Source organism: Acipenser ruthenus, chromosome 9 (genome assembly GCF_902713425.1).
Source record: "Acipenser ruthenus chromosome 9, fAciRut3.2 maternal haplotype, whole genome shotgun sequence".
In the NCBI taxonomy this organism is placed as follows: Eukaryota; Metazoa; Chordata; class Actinopteri; order Acipenseriformes; family Acipenseridae; genus Acipenser; species Acipenser ruthenus.
The window spans coordinates 18,762,326-18,783,208 of record NC_081197.1 but is presented as its reverse complement, the minus strand read 5'-3'; the positions used below and the strand labels follow the sequence as shown (position 1 = coordinate 18,783,208).

Below are 20,883 nucleotides of genomic sequence, written 5' to 3'. Positions count from 1 at the left end.
CAAACTCACAATCCATCATAGTGATCGCCTTTTTAATATTACTGATACCTATAATTTTGCCAGTGTCATACAGTATATAAATCACAAAAATACAAGTGTGTCTTCTAAATTAACTGCTGAGTGACATCCTCATCAGCAGGAGAAAGAGATCTGGGCATGCATAGTTTTCCACTGGGATCGACCATGTCGGCTCATTATTGTTGATCAAATATTATAGAGAATTGGGTGCCAGCTCAATAAAAACCTCTAAGCGTCTTTCTCATTTATAGTGTGCATGTTTAAGGATACAAAATTAGGATGGAATTCATTAATGTAGTGGTGGAAAGAATTACATTTCATTTGTTAACTATTGATATTGTTTTTAATAGTTTTCTGTTTATCAGGAAACGTAATGTACATCTACTGTAAACTGTTTTAAAGTAACATATTCAGTCATACTTAGTTGGCATCGCAGTCTTTCACTTGCCTACATCACCAAACCACCACTCAATTCAGCATACAGTAATTTTCTGTCTACGCTTGAGAGAGGCCCAGGTATAATTGTGTTCAGGTTAGTTTTGAGGTCAATTGTAATTGTCACTGTCTCTAATAAAGTATATGGCCTGATATTTTAACTGTACTACGGACACATTGCACCTAGAAACCTATGCTTCCAAATGTATATGTGTATATCTGAGTGGTGGTGAGATACAAAGGGATACTGTGCATTGTATTTCTTCAGTATGGGCTGACTTAAACTCCACAATGAATCTGACTACTGTTAGCAAGTTAGCAGAGCTTTATTAAAACTGTAATTATGTCTTTTTAATGCCTTGCTTCAGGCTTTACAGCTGTTGAAGTGCCGCTCCCACACATAGCACAGCTAATCTTCTGTGGGTGTTTACAATAGATGGATGTCTGCACATATTTTATTCAGATTGACCTGTATGTATCTGTTCTTTAGTTCCATTTGAAAAGTTGTGAACTTCTAGTCACAACAGGACCCCCAGTTTTCAGAGAGAATAGAAACCATAGAAGTGTTTTTTTTTTTTTTTTCTTGTTATACATCGTGATAAATTGTGGTTGTAGCATGAAAAGAAGTAGATGAAAGATAGCACAATAGCATTTGGTTGATAGAGATTGCCTTGCAGCACTTGAAGGACAGTGTATGAATTGGATGTGCACTCCCAAGGTTATGTGTGTTTTTTTTCCCACAAGCAGCTAATAATAATAATAATAATAATAATAATAATAATAATAATAATAATAATTTGATTGAAAATCTTTCAATGCCAGCTAATACATACAGTAAATCATACATGATTTACTTCATTTAGGATGAATGCAAGCTCATTTATATAAGTAACCCATGGTTAAGCTTGCACTAATCGGGATGTCATGTGACTTCGGACAGGCATGCCTTCTTTATTAACTTACACTATCTGCGCCTGCATTTCATTACTGCTGTGAGAACAGAACCATGCCAGAGTGTTGTTTGATACAATATTTCACATACAGTACTATAGAGCTCCACCTTCAGTTCAAATAACTGTTGCTTTTTGCAGATTTCTCATCAAAAGAATTGTACTAGTTGATTTTTTTTGTTTTACTATATATTGTATGATTAGGTGTTTTATAGTTATAAATAACGCATGAATTATCTTGTTATCAAGAGTTTCAGAATCTATGGGTATATGGAGGCATCTGTCCTTCTGTCTGTATGCCAAACTCACAATCCATCATAGTGATCGCCTTTTTAATATTACTGATACCTATACTTTTGTATTTACTGCTTTTGCTGAGGATGTGTGTCCCTGGAGTTGTTGTTTTTCAATCTATTTTTTACAAAGGATTTCATATTTATATGGTGGTGCAGTTTGGGATTGGGACGGTAAAGTGCACTTCTGTAACATTACCAGAGTCTCCAGCACACTGAACTACTGTAATGCAGGGGCTTTATTTCATTACGTGGTTGTGATTGAAATAGCCATGTATTCGATAGTGCTATGATATTGCTTAACCAGAAGCAGCAGGCATCGACAGACTTGATTTGTGGGTGAAATCGCAGCTGCTCTAAGTCTCACCTCTCGGCAGGATGTGCTGTTAGGTTGTTGCGATCAAAGTGTCCCACTGTGGAAAAGTACAGTATGTTAAAAGGCAGAAATTGGCCAAACGATTCAAAGAAAATGTTTTTACAGCCCAATAAAAGCTGTACATTGAGTATTACTGATAAGCAGTTGTTTGATAGAATGGACCTGTACAAAAAAATACCAGTGTAAAACAATACAATTCAGGCTTTTTAATTTCAAATAATATAAAACTCCCAGAACCAACCTACAATATTTATGCTTGTCTGTATGTTTTGAGTGGCTGTCTGGCTGGATGAGCAAGATATCTGCAACATTAAAGATGCAAGTGTATCTTTGTGTGTGTGTGTAGATATAGAAATTATTGATTTGTTTTATATTTTATATATTAATAAAGAGGCCTCATTTGGTATTAAAACAGTGCTATATACCTTCTGCTCACTAACTAGTATCTTTTTTTTTCAGTTCCATCTTTTACCTTCACCCCAACAGGTACAGTAGATATGTATACCTTTGTGTGTCTTAATTGTTTGTTTATCTGGTGTAAAGGTTTCACAAGATTTCTGTCAATAGCTATCTAAATGTAAAAGTCATATTTCACAGGGCTTCCTGGTATTTCACAGCAAAATTGATCAGTCTTCACGAATAAATGTTGTTTAATTCTAATTAAAGCAAAAGAAGCACACTGTGGTTTGCTAATATAATTCACAGGGAAATCAGCATTATATAATAATAACTGATCTAGGAGTATTTGTCTCTTACTGGAGTCTGTCAGCCGTGATTTAATTTACTTAGAATAAAGGCAGCCAAGAGTCTTGAACCATTCGTAGTGTGCTATATTTTGTCATCATTCAGTAGGATAAGCTTAACAGTTGACAGTGTTATAATGACAAAAATATGTGCATGGGTAAAGTTCCTTGTACTCAAATACTGGTTTTATCAGTAGTTGTGTAGGAAGCAGAGACCGCTATAGTTTATAATACATTAAACTTGTTATTGATAGATAGTGCTGGCTTACTGTGAAAGATTTGTTCACAGAAGTGAAGGCCGCGTACCATAGCTAGTACTGTACATGTGTTAATGAGTTCTACATTGGGGGTATATAGAGTGCAGGTTCATGACTGGGGTATTTTGTTTTTAAAACATTTTAATTGAGACTGCAATGCCTTAATTACTATAATAAACATGCACAGCTGACAGCTGACAGTGCATTACACCTGGGAGCAGATTAACATCCAGTTTACTTGATTTCTGAACAGGATTTATTTTGTTTAAAGATTATGCCAGTACTTTCTGATGGTTTTCTGATCACAGTTTTGTTGCCGCAGCTGTTGAGGTTTTATTTTATTTTTTTGTGTGGAGTTAAAGAACAGGAATGCAGGAAATATCAAGTTCTCAGATAGTATTAATTCCAAATACATATTTGTAGAATACAATATTTAATTTATTTTGTGCTATTTTATATATACTTTTTGTGCTATTATATATATATTTTGTGCTATTTTATATATACCCACACACCAGCACAGTCAGGCTTCTACCCTCTTCAGTAGCCGCCCAGAGCAGACTGACTGCTCTCCTTATAAACCCTGCACCTGGCTCTAATTTTCAATAATAGCCAGGTGCAGGTAATGATTTACAATAAAACAAACAATTTAACCCCCTCCCTGCTGTCTTACAATATATTAAAATATATATATATATATATATATATATATATATATATATATATATATATATATATATATATATTAAGCATTTTAGTTCTATTCAGGTGACACATTTCAGTAGAAAAATACAGCATAGCTTTTGTGAGATGTTATCAGAAGTCTGGAAAACTCCTCTAAGCAGGCAGACAGGCTTTTAACTTTCTGTTTGGGTTAGAAAATAAGAAAACTGCAACTGTCTGTTACATTTTAATCCAAAATTTGTAATTAAGGTGGCAGTTATCTCTCCTTTACAGACCACCAGCTTAGAGCTACTTGAAAGAGGACAATTTAGCTGCCAATTCCACATGTTCCCTACTTAAAAAAATGCATAGCACCAGAATCCATCAGAATTTACAGCATGGATAAGCTTCTTAGCATCTTCCCTGCCCTGGTAGTCTCATTTAAATGTACCATGTTCCAGAAGAAAAATTGTGTGAAGTATAAATATATGTTTGTGTGCGCAAATGTACCACTACACTGACAGTGAAATACAAGCCTGCTTAACATGTGGTGTCTGCTTCTTCAAATGCCTGTGTTTTATACTTGGAGACCTAATCATGGTTGTACTGTGTACCAGAAATGTTCCTATTAATTTCCATTATGTGTATTTTAATACATGTTTCTTTCCAAATGGTTTAGTGACCTATCAGAGAGGAGGAGAAGCTGTAAGCAGTGGAGGAAGGTAATGTTTTAAGATTTAAAAATATGTGCGAATAACGCCTGCTACATTTAATTGATGAAAAGGGAATGCAATATTTTAGTAAATCTTATATTGAATGCAGAGATATGCTCTTCTCAAATTCTGGGGGAGCCTTACAAATTTGAATTTCCTTCCTATTAGATTTGTGTACTATATGTTGTGTATCTTTGCTATGAGTGGAGGAGTTTTAATTAGGGTAAGGTGTTTTTGTTTTTGAACTTTTCCTCATAATCTTGCTGATATATATATGTCTTTTTATAAGTATCATTTTATATTGCAACTTCAAACCCAGCTTTCCGTAGTGCCTTTCTTCTTGGAAAGAACCTTCATGTAAGCATCTACCTGGTTAAGTAAAGTAAATGCCACAAAGGACAAATACATTCCACAACATGCTACTTAATACAGTTTATAAGACTGACTGGGGTTGAATTTTGCACATGGGAGTTCAAAACTCAGACAGAACAGCCCACAATGCAAAGAAATGCAGAGAGAATAGCCCATCCTGACAGGGAATCAGGAAGAAACAATGCTGTGTTCATTAAATGCTAACACCAGAGCTTTGATTTAAAAAAATAAATAAAATAGCTGATGCCAGATGTGTTTTAAAGTAATTTTCTTCTGCCATTTATGAAGATAAAGATGGATCACATCCTTCTGGATGCGGCAAATGAAAAGACATGTTCATCAGCACAATTTGTGAAAAAATGCAAAGGACAGCAAAATAATTACAGCCAGTGATTTAAAGGGCCTTAAGTGGGAGGATTGAGCTCCAAGTGGAGTTTAATAGATCAAATTTCTAGAAATAATAATATTGCACCGAAAGTAAAGAACAGGATGCATTTTGTATATAAACATGTTTTTTATAATATATTATATAGATCCCTTATTCCCCATATTAACTGCCTTGCATTATCTCATCATTTAGTGTTACAATTTAACTACATAGCAGACGTTTTTTTTATGATCCTGGGATATTATTAAAACTTCCGCTATCTTCGGTATTGAAAGGCAAAATAACCACAGTTCATTCTGATTTAAAAATTATATATATTTGAAACATTTTCATTGTATTTTGCGTTATAATAACTTAAAAATAAATGTTATACTCAAAGTATCTCCCTAACTTGCAAAACTAGGAAAAGGTTAAACACAATATCAAAGCAAGAGGCTAAGTATTCTTTCAAAATTCAATTTAGAAACCAGATTTAAATGCTAATGACTTCTGTATTTTATCCTCTAGACCTGGTTTGCTGAACATTGGTGAGCCTGCTGCACAGCCATGGCTTGCAGATACCTGGCCCAACACTTGCTCAAACCACAATGACTGCAGCATGAACTGTTGTACATCAGGCAATGGAAACAGTGACAGCAACCTCGCGACCTACAGCCGCCCAGGTAAGGAAAAAAAATCAGCACAGCAATTAAAACAGTTTCTTGGATAGATCTACTGATGTTGGACAAACAACTAGAAACACCTGCAATATATTATACCTAGGGCTTCTGTTTTTCAGGTTTTATTAATTGTATTTTTCGGTGCTTATTTTTAGCTATTTTCGAATTTTATGTAAATCATTTTTTTCGGGGCTTTTGTTTTTGATATACTGTATGAAATTTGTGTTTTCGGTTACTTTCCAAAATGCTTGAGCGTTTTTTTTTGTGTGTGTGTGTGTGTGTGTGTCAAAATATGTATAGTAACTCGACCGTACTTGCACACTTAAATTGTACCTTCTTTCCTTTGCTGTCTTCCACAACGAAATCCCTATGGTCACGGGCACATTCTTCTGGGGTTTTTGTGTGTAGGCATTTTTGTACATTTCGCCACAATTCTGTTTTAAATCCTCCGTATCTTAACTGTAATACAGCTTTAAATCCTGCTAGCAAGCCCCCATCCTGATTTGTAATCTTGTTTTAAATCTCGCAAGCGGAGTCTCCAATAGAAATGTAGGATTGTGCTGTCATTCAGTAGTTGGGGCGGGTTTAAAGTATTGAGAACGAATCAATGACAGGTGCAAGTCAGGAAGGCGGGACATTGCCCAGCAGCACTGTGAAATGTATTTATTATTATTTTTGTAGTAGGTTTTTTTTTTTTTTTAATGGGAAAAGGGTAAAGTCAACGTGAATAGATAAACCATTTTCACAGTTTTTCCGGTGGTTATTGGCTAGCCACCGATTTCATTTTTTTTGTATCGGGGGTGTTTTATCGGTTAAAACTGAAAATCAGAAGCCCTAGTTATACCATGTGTATTATATTTTACTTAAAAGCTGAGACTCCTTTTTGTAAGGTAGTTTCAGTCACTGTTAATAGGTGATTTCTGGTGCTTGGTTGGTAGCTTACTGTTTGAGAAACGTTATGTTGTACCTTTACTACAGATTGACAACCCCAACTTTCCTGACAGAATTAGAAGATGAACCCTGCATTGAATGCACAGTTATTATATGTTGTAAAAGGTCGAGTTCAGAGGTTGGTTTGGCAATGTCAAATTATATGAGTCTTAATCAAGAAAACTTGGTACAATAAAGCTGTCAACTCCTTAGGGTAATATATTTCAAATGAATATGATTTAACAGTGGTATTTATTGAAATGCATATTTGTACAGTTGTAGTCAAATGTTTACATACCCCAGTGGAAGTTTATAATTTCTAGAAATTTGTAGAAAAACTAAGAATTTTAGGAAAAATCTTTTGTAGCAAAAGTTTTGAGGAAAAAAAGTTATAGTATATAATTTATTTATTTCTGCTTTTTTTTTTTTTGCAAAACTCCAAAAATGTTAATTCAAAAGCATTCATACCCTTTGATGCTATGATAGTATTGTCTACAAGGTGCTAGAAATTTCAATGTGATAATGCAGAACCTAATTCTAGAGAAATCTGGGAAAAGCTGGATTGTAGGTGAACATTCTTAGAGAGTATAAAAGGGTTAGGCGTAGGATGATTGCTGTCATTACTAATAAGTCAATATGGGAAAAAGTAAAGAGGCTTCTGAAGACCTTAGGCCAAAATGGTCAAAAATCACTAAAGAATCATGCCAAAAGCTCATTGACAAATATCCTAATCGTTTAAAAGAGGTTATTATTGCCTCAACTAGCTATTAATTTAATTTTCATTGTCAGGGTATGAATACTTTTGAATTAGCATTTTTGGAGTTTTGCAAAAAAAATTGCTGAAATAAATATTTCTGTAAACGTTTGACTACAACTGTATATATGTATATGCAATTGAGCTGTCTGATTTATAAAACTCAGCACTAACACTGATGTGAGCTACAGATGTATTTCTGTATCACAGTCTTATGATTTGTTAGAGGTGAAAGCAGGAGTGATTTAGAAAACCTGAATAGCTTTGGGGTTCACTTTGTAAGTGATCGAATCGCTGAGCTGATTTACATACTGATGTTATGGTTCCTAATGTAATTTCTTTTTAGTGTGCTCGGTTATTTAAAATATGTAGAAAAGCCTCGGAGAGCAAATGCAAGCACATCTTCATGTAATACCTGTAATATCATGAAAGTGGTTGTCTAGCTCCAGGTGTCCATTTAATACAGACAACAGTAAGAGGAATCACAAGACTAAAGACTTACAAGGAGCCAAGTGTTTCTACAAAGAGGCCAATCATAGATAACATAGTTATACATTTAAGAAGAATATACTTCACTGGCTTAATCCCTGTATTTACCACAATAGTTTGTAGGGATAGTCAAAAAATAGACTTAGTTTAAATAAACCAGTGAGAATTTGAGAATGTGAGCTTAAGTGCATAATACAGTTTTACGTTCAAACCTGTTGTATTTCTAATCTTTAGGTGTCATGTTTTTAGAACTCCTTCAATTACTATAACCCATTGTGACTGAATGGATATAGAATATATTCAATATATTCTAAACAATAAGCTACAATACCTTTTGCAGGTTGTAGAAACTTTAAGGAAGGGGTTTTCTTGTGTGTTTTGACATTTCAGAACATGGTTCCTAATAGCATTCCCTGTATAAATACAGCTGATAGAGACATTGTGGTGGGGTACAGCCCGGCCCTGTGCGGATTTTGTATTTGTTGGATTATGATTTAAATGTACTGTTTATTGTTGAAAACCACGATGTGTATTATTATTGTTTTACAACCTTATTGAGATCCTTGTGTTTCTTAGTAAAAATAAATAAATAAATAAAACAATAAATAATTACTCGTGTGCTGTGTAGTTATACACTTAATAAAAAGGCATTACATTTAAATAGCTTTCTTACTCAGGTTTTCCTTATGGAGCAGGCCATTTTATAATCAAAATATGACACTTTTGAGATGTGTGCTATTGTAAAGTTAACGCACAGCTAGGTGGTTGCTATACCAGGAACATGCAGTTTTAAAATACATACTTTAATGCCTTACCTAATGCTTTTACCATTCTGTGTTAAATTATAAACAAACAAATGTTCACTGGTTGCCATTAGTACCAGAGCAGTTTGATTCCTGGGTTTATGAAGTTTGGAGAAATATTTCTGTATTGGTGACACAAAATGATTGCCAAGTCATCAGGAATAAGGAGTGAGAACAGATGCCATTCCTGTCTCCAGATGGCACTGTAAACCTTACTGATGAGAGTAACAGGGAATGACTGGGGAAATTGCCTCTTTATTCCATTCTCTCCCTTTGTACAAGTTAATGTCAGCAATTCTGTGGAAACCTTGTATACCAAAAATACATCAATACATTGTTGAAAAAAAATGTTACAATATCTATAAATTTCCTAGCATTGAAAAAAAGAATATCTTGTAAAGTGATTGGTAAGTTATTTTGTTTTTTAAACATGGTGTTTTCTTTTGTTCAGCTGATTGTATTGCAAATTACAACAACCAGCTGGATAGCAAACAGACCAACCTGATGGTGCCTGACTCTGGAGTCTATGGAGATGTGGACCTGAGCAACAAAATCAATGAAATGAAGACATTCAACAGCCCCAACCTGAAGGACGGGCGCTTTATCAACCCAGCAGGACAGCCAACGCCTTATGCCACGACCCAGTTAATCCAATCCAGCATTGGAAACAACATCAACAGTGGCAATACGGAAATGAACGAGAAACACTGGAAGCCATCCATCCAGCAAAAGCAGGATCTCCCGGCCTTGCACTACAACATCATGGAACAAAATAAATTAAATAAAGGTAAGTAAAGATTGAAGGCATCCTGGTTGCAAGTGATTCCAGAACGGAACAGCATCTCAACTGATTGCTACACACATTATTCCATTTTAAAACACTCAATCGTCAAGCATTTTAAACAAGCTTTTGCAATCTGACTTTTATTTTTTTGGTTCTATGTATGCCAATTACATAAATGGCTAGCAATACCTATTTTTTGACAGTCTTTGCTTTTACACCTTTAATGAGCACCAATCAAACATCACCAGAACAGTATTAGAAAGTGTAGAATATAAAAGGGTCTTCTGTCTTTGTATATATTTAGGTTTAGCATAGAAGATATCCCCTGCATTTATTTTCACATTCAGGATTTTTGCTACAGTTACTAACACCATATGTACTGTATATTTTCCACAAGTCTACCAGTCTACTGTGTAATGTGTTTGCATTTTGTCTTGAATTAACTGCTAGCTAAAGAAAACCTTTACCATATTGAATGTTTAAACAGGATTTCCGGTATGCGTGTGGTTTTGAAATAAGGATAGCTTGAAGACTTCATAGAGTAGCTATTAACAAAGCTGGTAATTCATGTCAGTGAGTGACAGCTGGATTGCAAATACAGTAATTTTATGTCAGTGGTTCCTCAGACCAGTGATTGGTTTCATGTGTTTCTACTTTGAACTTTCTAGCAGAGAACCTTTAATCTTTTCCATGCCACGGTAATGTGTACTGTTAAAGTCAAAATTGTTCTCTGAATAGTTTAAGAATTTGCATCCAAAGAACAATAAAATATATGGATATCTAGTGAGATTTACTTTTCTGTTATTTATTTATGTATGTATTTATTTATTTATTTGTATGTGTTGAGTTTGTTTGTGTGTATTAAAGTTGTGGTGCCCCACAATTATGTTCATTTTACACTAAAATATAATTTATTGTCTGTCTGTTTCTACATTCTTCTTCTGTAGATATTAGGGACAACAGCTTCCTACCCAGTTAAACATAGCCATTACGTCAGTCTCTCAGTCAAAGAGACATGCTACAGCTGTTTCTACTTGCGGTGGTATGGGAATATAAATTACACTTTGAAGGACTGTTGTAGCTGTATTTAATACTCCAATATTTAATTGTTATTACCATATAATAAAACTGTAAATGTGCATTGTAATTCCTTTCAGATTATCGTGTTACTGACACAAGTATGCCCGCCACGATCCCTTACAACCAGTCGCATGATCAGAGCACAGCTGGCTCGTACAACAGTTCAGATAGAGGCAGCAACACTTCAGGTAAGTAAATAAATAAACACACTATGCTGTGTATAGGCATTTACTGTATATACAGTATACATTCAAACATATATACATACAAATTAAGACAAAAGTTCATAACTAAGCACTGTTACAAATGCATGTATTCAGTAGTTACCATCTACTTAAAGGGAGATGATAACTAGTGTTTACAACAAATATACAGCAAAGGTAAAACAATGCCTTTGTTGTAAACATTACAGGGTGTTCTGTAGCCCTTTAAACCGTTTATATTATCACGTTTCTCAAAGAAAGTTCAGCATTTTGAACATTTGTCCACTGAATGCCCTGTTTAATTCAACACATTCATTCAAATAAAATACATTTTATAGGGAGTTTGAATTAAGCCCTATAAATATTGGCATCAGCCCAATGTGAGCCATAATGTTGAAATAACATTTATTTTCAGTTTCAAATACACGCATAGTTAATATCAATTAGTAGTAATAATGTTGTTTTCTGTGTGAAATCAAAAGGGAGTCAAGGTCACAAGAAATCCCGAACTCCAAAAATTGCAAAACAGACTACGATGAACTGGGCAGACTTGCTTCCTCCACCTCCTGCCAACCCACCGCCATGTAGAAGCAATGAAGAGTACACTATTTCAATGGAAGAGAGGTAACCAGTTGAATGCATTATTACGATTTTAGTATGGATGCCCTGTAAAACTAAATATATTTATACAATATGTGTGGCTGAGTATTCTGAGAATAACTACAAGCTACAAAATAGGGTTTCTCCTATCTACAGATAAATCAATTTCCATGAAAAGTAATGAAGAATATAATAAAATATGCTGCTCATACATAGTAATTAAGCCTGAATTGGTAGCTTGATTGAAGTCTCAGCTGTGAATGTATACTAAAAAAAAATTCATGAAGGAAATCAACTATAAAATACTGTATAAATCTATTAAAAAATGGTGGATTATCCTCTATAGTAGATACTTAACTGAAAACTATGTTCTAATGTGTGGTATTGCTTTAATTCTCCCAGCTATGACCCAGAAATGCAGTGCCCTGTGCCCCCATCCAGAATGTACCTGCAGGACGAGCTTGAGGAAGATGATGAGGAGGACGACGAAGAGGAGGAGATTGAGAGGGGTCCCACTCCACCTATCAGGGGGGCTGCCTCATCCCCAGCAGCCGTGTCCTACAGCCACCAGTCAACTGCCACACTCACCCCCTCCCCACTAGAGGAGCTGCAGCCCATGCTACAGGAATGCCAGGAGGAAATGGCCCACACACAGCACCAGCATGACAGGAGGTATGCTGTTTGTGAGCCCTGTGGTATACAATGGTGTGTTAGCATAGGTTATCCTCCTGAGTTCATGCGGAACCTAAACTGGAGTAGACCCATTAAAACTCTTTTAATAATGCCGGATGTTTAGGTGCTGTATCGAAACACTGGCATACCTGTTAAACCTTGGCTATTCCAAAGTACATTTTTATTTATTTAAATATTTTAGGGTTAACTGATTTTAACTAAATAATGTTGAGAATGTTTGTAAAATGCACCACATGTAGGAAATCTCAATCATTGTTTATACATCTTAATGTGCCCTATTTATGTACACTGATTAACATATGGTCTGTATAGCCTATTGCTTTGGATTTTTCCCTTTTAAACTTCAAGTCTAATTATAGCAGTCTACTTCAATACTGCCATGAACTGTAATAGTTTCTGTGCTACCCCCCTGAAGGTACCTACATTATAGTAATGTAGTGGCCCATATCTTTTTAGTCCGTGCTTAAATATTTGTTTCCTGTAAAATGTTACATGTATAATAAAACACACATTTGAAGTTGTAATTTAAAACCTACTATTGCTGCAGTTAGTAGCAGGGACATGTCTTTATGGCTCACAGAGTGACATAGAGGCAAACAGGATTCAAGTTAAAGCTATGAATGAACTTCCTTCCAGGACTGTAAACACACTGGACAAGATGAGAGTTTACATAAGGTAAAGCCAATGGTGTGATCTTTGAATTACCCTTTCAGGCGCTATCCAGTCAGCCCTCCACCTCCTCCAAGGCCCATCTCTCCACCACACACATACGGTTACATATCTGGACCCCTAGTATCAGATATGGACACAGATGCCCCCGACGAAGATGCAGACGAGGCAGATGTTGAGGTCGCCAGGATGCACACAAGGAGATTGCTGCTGCGAGGGTTGGAGCAGACTCCTGCCTCCAGCGTGGGAGACCTGGAGAGCTCTGTAACAGGCTCCATGATCAACGGTTGGGGATCAGCCTCTGAGGAAGACAACGCTTCTAGCGGGAGGTCCAGTGCCGTCAGTTCTTCGGACGGCTCATTCTTCACCGACGCAGACTTTGCTCAGGCAGTCGCAGCTGCAGCAGAGTATGCTGGCCTCAAAGTAGCCAAATATTCAATGCCGGATGCTGCTAGAGGTACATTTGTGTTTTGTGAGTTGTGTACAAGCAAAGGAAGGCTGACCAGAAATGTGAACAGGAATAACACACTTGCTAAGATTCTGTACACTGATTGACAGCTGCTCACTAGGCTTGCATGCATAGAATACAATTTATAAATTCCAACTCCCAAGCCTGGATTAGTCTTTCAGTCCTACAAGCAGCTCTGTAGATTGTTAATGTTGAGAGTTTTTAAACAGCAGGTAGCACATTAAAGTCGCTATTTTTATCTGTACAACAGTGTATGTGTAAGTATGCAACATGGGATACCTCATCTTTTGTTCAGTGGGGCACTAATAGTAAAGGCACTTGTATCAAGATCAGACTGTGTTGATGGCTAAACCATGAATATGCAAACAGGAGCTCATGGCTTGCCCAGGTAAACTGCCAAGCAAGTAGCAGACCTACAGTAATGTTGTGTTTTGTGGGATTGCAGTTAAAACATTTGTATGTTTTTTTTTTGTTTTTTTTTTTATAACCTCTTCACTTGTGCAGGCCGCAGACACTATATGAACCCCAACAGTCATAGACCCACGAGTCCTGTCTCTACAGACAGCAACATGAGTGCTGCTGTCATTCAGAAAACACGACCTGCCAAAAAACAGAAGCACCCACCTGGGCATCTGCGTAAAGATGTTTACACAGAAGGTAAGGATGACAGTGAATTGGCTTGTTAGAAGTACCTAAAGTGTCTCGGACCCCGATATACTTCTGGATAAGACAGCGTGACATTTTGCTCAGTGTTGTTATGAGTATTGTACTTTTTTTGTACAGCATCAAAGATGTGGACAATCCTCACTTGTTCAGGTTTTTAAACTAAGAGAAGACCGTTTACATTGAGAAGGGTGAACTTTGATCATTTGTTTCCTGTGAAGGCCTCAGGCCCGGCGACAGAGTGTGCATTACGGGGAGGCGGGGGGGGGAGCACATTATGGAAAAGGTCACCCAAGTCAAATAACTCGCATTCACCACTATTAGGTGTTTCGCTTCACTATGACCATAAATAAATAAATACTATTACCACGTGATACTATGAAACACCCACACAGCACTGGTGCCACACTATACTGAAGGCTACGTTTGTTTCTGGAATTGTTTTTCTTCTTCACCTATTAGCAACCCTTACTTCTGAGCTACAAGTTTAAATGAATACAATGAATACAGTGTGCAAGTCCAAAGGGAGTGCAATTAACAAGTGACTGGACATTTTCAAACTGATATTAGACAACATTAAATACTGGTGTAACACAGTGCACCTGGGCCTTCTGGCGTACGCCCAGGCAAGCCAGTCTTGACCCTTTTGTTATTACAGCTTCTGTTTTCATCCATGTGCTGTGGTGGATGATGAGCAGGGGCAGCAAACCCTGTAAATCTTGTTCTTTATAAGCAATTTTACATTTATGGCTCCCCCACAGAGTAATTTAGCTTTGTTTCCCAGGGAACCCTTGCTGACTTTCTTGTTTTACATCTGGCTCTCAAGGATAGCCTTAACAAGGCTGCCAAAATCCATAAATTGAGCACCTATTAAATGTACAAGTTGCAGGTTCATGACAGTTTTCATATCCTACACTGCTAATTCCCCTATTACAAAACACCCTATTTTTATACCAATATTATTGCAGTGATAATAGATTCCATTGGTAAAAAAAAAAAAAAAAAAAAACGAAAGAATTACTATTTATTTTGTTTGTAATACACATTTAATGACAAGCAAATAAAATACAGCATCATTAAAAAAAAATGTGTATCTTTAGTTTTCCTTGTTATTATTTACCAGGACACTGTGATGCTTAATGAGTACCTATAGTATGGAGACAAACTCCTTTTATTTGTTTAAAAAGTTCAGTTTGCTGACTTCAGCTGAGCCTTTTCACTGTACTTGTGCCAGAGGTACAGGTCAGGAGATATTGTTCCATCTAGTTTGTCTGTCTCTGGATACAAGGGGTGAGCCCGAATACGAGTACAAACGAGTAAATATAACAAGTATGGCCTTTTTTCTGAGTACGAGTAATACACAAGTAATTTTGCTATTACATGTTATTAGGAGAGAGAAAAAATGTGAAAGAAATGCATTAAATCAGCTGTTGACTCCAATAGGGCAGTGATGACTGTCGAGCTCAACTCTAGAGATAGAGATCACTTCCAAAGTTAAGTGTAAAATAGGTGTGTTGTTTAAAGATGCATTTATTTTGTACTGAATATCACTTTCCAAAGTGTTTTGGTGTTTGTTAATAAGATATAGGTATCAAGCTTATCTGTAGCTCACAGTAAAACCTGGATGTGGCTAAAACTGGTTTTATGCCCATCCCTGAAGGACAATTCAAACTAGTTCCATGGTACCTTTTTTCTTTAAATGGTTACCCATTTATCTGGAGTTAAGAAGCTAACATGTACTGTATTATGTTCACAGACCTGCCCCCTCCCCCATTGCCTCCCCCTGCTATTAAGTCCCCCACCCACCTGACAAAATCTCTATTGGAAGGGCGTCCTATGATGTCATCCAAACTGGCATCTGCAGAGCAAAGGGGCGACCGGTCAGCAGAGAGGAGAGGTGGAAACTACCCCAGACAGCACTCAGATGGGCGTACAAGCTCAACAGAATGCAGAGAGTCCCAGGAACGGCAGAGGGAAAGCAAATCACGAGGAAGCAGGGCGGCAAGGCAAGAGGGCACGCCAGGCAAGGCTCGTCAGCACCCAGGTAAAAAAGTATTAAAAGTCTGAGGTTTAGGGGGCTCCCGAGTGGCGCATCCAGTAAAAGCACTCGCTAGAGTGCAGGATGCGCTCTATAGCCTGGACGTCGCCGGTTCGAGTCCAGGCTATTCCACAGCCGACCGTGGACGGGAGCTCCGAGGGGGCGGCGCTCAATTGGCCGAGCGTCGTCCGGGGGGAGGGAGGGTTAGGTCGGCCAGGGTGTCCTCGGCTCACCGGGCACCAGCGACCCCTGTAGTCTGGCCGGGCGCCTGTGGGCTTGCCTGTAAGCTGCCCAGAGCTGCGTTGTTCTCCAACGCTGTAGCTCTGAGGCGGCTGCACGGTGAGTTCGCAGTGTGTAAAGAAGCGGGCGGCTGACGGCACACGCTTCGGAGGACAGCGTGTGTTCATCTTCGCCCCTCCCGAGTCAGCGCAGGGGTGGTAGCGGTGAGCTGAGCCTAAAAATAATTGGGCATTTCAAATTGGGGGAAAATAATAAAAACTGATTGGCAACGACTAAATTTTAAAAAAAAAAGTCTGAGGTTTATAGGGTCCCCGAGTGGCTTACTTGCATGACCGTGTAGTGTGCATAGTGAGCACAGGTTCATGTCCTGGCTGTGCCAAGTTGACGGTCTTCGCTGGGGATTCCAGAGGGAGCTATGTTTCCTCATCGCACTACAGTGGACGCTACTGGCCAGGCACCCAATAAGCTCAAGCAGACACCTGCAGGGCTGGCCTTTTGTCCTGACATCCGCTCTCGAGTTCCTGGGTGTAAAAAGGGAAAATTGGCTTGGCCTTTGAATCGAAGGACACACACTGAAACTTCAGTTCTTCTGAGCTGAGTGGGAAATCTTTGTAAAATAATCAGAGGTAAAATAATTGAGCACAGAATTATTAATTTATACAGAATACAAAAAACTAAGAAAAAGTTTTTTTTAATTTACCACCTCTTTTCAAAGGAACTAATGAGAGACACGATGGACATTTATCAAAGCTTTTTGGAAAGTGTTAATTAAAAATGTTTTTTTTTTTTTTTTTTTTTTTTTTAAAGAACTATTTGTACTAAAAGTCTGTAAATTAAATACCTGATATTTTTATAACAAGTCTTTGTTTTTCTTTAATGTTAATGGTTACCCTAATACTATAAGTTCATGATTGAGCAATATTTTAAGTCAAAGCTCAATCATAGATTCTAAGGTAACTATATAGACTGTGTTTCAACAAGGGCCTTTATAAATGTAATCTAGCTGAAACAGTCAAAAAGAAAGTGCTCCAGTGCATCAAGAGAGGCATATGTCAGTGCAGTTACATTTTGAAGGATCAGGAATTGCCATGATCATTTAGAACTGGTGTAGGTTGAACGCATGTAATCCTTGCTAAGATTCTTATTTATCAATGTATAGGCCCTGAGGATATCCTGCCATACAACAGGCCCACATTTCCAACAGCACACAATCCCAGAGATCCCAGTTCCTCCAGTTCCATGTCATCAAGGGGTTCTGGGGGGAGACGACGAGCGGATCAGACTAGTGCAGGACGAAGGAATCCTTCAGATGCCGGATTGCAAGGATTGGGAACCTTTGAGCAAGAAGAAGATGAGCTAGAGGTAGATTCTTCCTTTATAGTCTTGCATCCCATCTTAGGTCTCTAAGCACAAGAGAACAAGATATTGTAATTAGTACTTTTTGCAAAAAAAAAACAACATATAACATGCTGCAAAACTTATAACATGCATCATGCAAGGTTCATTTATGGAGACCAAAGGGCAATTCCAGCTCAAGTGGACCGAGTTCTAGAAGATGTTTCATCCATCTGTTGGTGATCATACATAAACCATATGTGATGGAAAAGGGTTTCCAGGTTAGAAGTGTGTAAAAGAAGAGCTGTGAATCCCATGCCCCGCATAGTGAAACCATATATGACAATTGCAAAAATTACCATTTTGATTACTAATTTGTAGGGGGGTGACCTAAGAAATATCTTATTGATACATGCCATCCACTTCAGCTGCACTGGCACCAAAATATTCCTGAGTTTTTCAAGTTTTAGGAACCAGTTTGGCATGAAAGGAATGAAAAATGATGTGCAACCTTTTATTTATTTATTTTTTTTAAATGGAGGCAAACATTCTTATTCAAAGACCTTGATCAATCTGTACCAAGGTGACACTTATCTTTTTTTATCTGCCCGTGTTAAGCTGCCTAGACTTATCTATACATCATTCTAGTCTTGGAATGAAAGCCATGGCATTTTCTTCACCACTTTATCTTCTTGCAACTTTAAACCAAAACCCTATCGGCTGAGCTGAAATATTTTGAACTGACCTTTAGACAATACATCACTGTGTTATAGTGACAAGCGATTGTAAAGTAAATTGTTGGTCAAAAAAGTCATGATCCTTGAGTGTACTTCCAATTAGCATGTTTTGAGTTGTTTTTAAAAAAAAAAAAATTAAATACATTGCATTAAAACCCAAATGTGTTTACTCTCCACAGGGAGCAGAAAGCTGAAGAGAAAAATGAACAGCAAGGAAAAAAAACAATTAGTCCTGATAGCTAATGCCAGATACAATGTTTGGTGCAATCAAATTATGTAAATTATGTTTCTTTTCATCTTGTTAAACTGACCAATTTATATAAAAAAAAAAAATGTTTTGTTTTAATTTATGACTGGGATTGTGATGCCCAGTTAAAAGAAAGTACAGTAAAAGAAAATAATCTAGTGGTACTGTTTTGGTTTCAATGCAATATGGGGTAATAGTTTACACACCGACTATTATGTAGGGAATTGTTTTTGTCAATCCCTTTCGAAAACCCTTACAGTCATGTATTACTGTAATAAAATTAGCTACAAGCATATTGGGGTGGCCCATATTGTAAATATATATCATCTTTTTTTGTAACTTGTCGTGGTACTTAAAATGTGTCTTCCTTGTTTTTATTTTATCATTGTTGTACAATTGTTCAAAGGTTCAACCACCCCAAGCAAGCGCCACTTAGGGAAAGTTTAATTTGTATATTTTATTTTTTTGTAATGCACTGTTTGTTTGTTTTTTCTTCCATGGTTTTAAAAGCACAATCACTAAACTTTATTTTAAACCATTGTATCTATTAACCTTTTTGTCTTACTGAACAATAAAGTACGACAAGAAAGTCTTGTTATTATCATGGTGTTGTAATTGAAATGATAAGCTGATGGTAATGGAAGGAATTTGAAAAGATAAAATGAGGCCCACCTGGAGATTGCCTTTGTTTCATAGGACTTCTTCAAATGTATTTCGAAAATTCGAAACATCTCACTTCTAAGTTCCAAAAGGTATATGGATCCATTTGTCCTTTTTGAGTTTAAGATGATGCCATCAGCCATCTGGAAGCAGAGACTTCTCTGTTCATTTGAGGATTATAACACTCCAGGACTTAGACAACAAAAAAAAACTGTACTAATGTGCAGATGAACATTTGTCTGTGCAGATGAACATTTGGAGTGCCACACAGCAAACATAGTTTTGTACTAAAATGTAGTTAAAATTGTTTAAATGGTTATATAGCCAAGAATTACAGTACTAAGGGAATTTAACATTGTTGTTTTCATTATTTTCATGTAAAAGGCAACTTCTTTATCATTGGCCATAATTTTGCATTCTGAGGATCAAATAATCCTAAACATGTTTTTTCACATTATTTATTAAAAATGTCCTCAAATACCAAAACAAAAATCTCTGTGATGCTGTTTGTCGGTCCTTTTCACAAGCATGTTATAACTTCAACATATGTAGTTCTTTTTGTAGTTATTCAGACAAGTAAGGGGACAGGGGTGCGGTATAACACAGACACTAACAACAGAATTCCTTGAGCAACAAAAAATAAATAATTTGTAAGGTGTGTCCCTTAAGAAAATCAGCCAGGTATGGTAACATTTCCCTTTTGCACTCTACCACTAATTATAAAATGAAAAGCAGCTGCATACCAGCTTGTATTTTACTGTTAATCATGCATTTTAAAAGACACAATAATCGCTGACCATAGATTTGAAAGCCGTTGTGGGTGGATTTATAAGCGATAAATTGTTTTTAAGTCTAGAGTATGATGAACGATGAAGCCTGTCGAGTCGTTTATTTTAGAATTTGAAATGTTTAACTTTGAGTCAAAAAACTTTAAAACAAATCATCGCTATTATACACCACTGCTTTATAAAACAAACAACCTTAGAACATGTTCTATTCACTTTTTTTTTTTTTTTTTTTTTATTAGATACTTTTTTATTAGATACTTGAATGAATATAGACGTATTTGCTTCCACTGGCAGCTCATCACCTGTATTACTAGGAAAACTCCTCTAACCACCCATTTGTTTGATGTTTTTGTGGCCTTATACAAGTGCTGGTACTGCATCTGAATGGAATGGCATTCCATTTGGCTTGCTTAGGCTGCTTTAAATTTATATTGCAGTTTGAACAAGTTTCAAGATTTTAATGTCCTGGTAGCTTTAGAGGACATCTGCCATAGGATAATGAACTCTCTACTCGGAACTTGTTTGGCTGAGATGATATGTGAGGTTTATAATTGAGAATTGCTAACTTTGTTGAGTCTAACCAAATGAATAAAATAATGGCATATTGCACTCCATAAACAGACTGCTGAATTGATATGTGTTTCTATGTAGAGAAACCATCATGTTCTGGTTTGCAATGTTAAACACATGGTCTACTCACACTAGTCCTGCACTCAGTCCTGAGTTTTAGAACTTTGAGTTTGAACAATCAAGCCGCTGGTTAACAGAAGTCACACCTGAGTCTGAAGGGTTACTAATAGGAGTTGTTGTTCATGCAGCTACTGTTTAAGGGAG

General features: G+C 36.8%; 1 protein-coding gene across 5 annotated transcripts in view; it reads left to right on the top strand.

Annotated features, from left to right (window-relative positions):
* LOC117405462 (roundabout homolog 1-like) overlaps window positions 1-19,507 on the top strand; it is a 440,349-nt gene extending 420,842 nt beyond the window's left edge. For 4 of the 5 annotated variants that reach the window (XM_059031316.1, XM_059031313.1, XM_059031314.1 and 1 more), the window contains 12 exons: window positions 2,532-2,558; window positions 4,415-4,457; window positions 5,716-5,870; window positions 9,295-9,630; window positions 10,785-10,895; window positions 11,393-11,534; window positions 11,913-12,182; window positions 12,917-13,329; window positions 13,846-13,998; window positions 15,761-16,048; window positions 17,442-17,644; window positions 18,534-19,507. In XM_059031316.1, coding sequence (XP_058887299.1) covers window positions 2,532-2,558; window positions 4,415-4,457; window positions 5,716-5,870; window positions 9,295-9,630; window positions 10,785-10,895; window positions 11,393-11,534; window positions 11,913-12,182; window positions 12,917-13,329; window positions 13,846-13,998; window positions 15,761-16,048; window positions 17,442-17,644; window positions 18,534-18,548 — 2,156 coding nt within the window. In that variant the 3' untranslated portion in view covers window positions 18,549-19,507. The remainder of the gene's footprint in view (window positions 1-2,531; window positions 2,559-4,414; window positions 4,458-5,715; window positions 5,871-9,294; window positions 9,631-10,784; window positions 10,896-11,392; window positions 11,535-11,912; window positions 12,183-12,916; window positions 13,330-13,845; window positions 13,999-15,760; window positions 16,049-17,441; window positions 17,645-18,533) is intronic. The other variant, XM_059031315.1, reaches the window with a different exon arrangement.
* The last annotated feature ends 1,376 nt before the right edge of the window (window positions 19,508-20,883 follow it).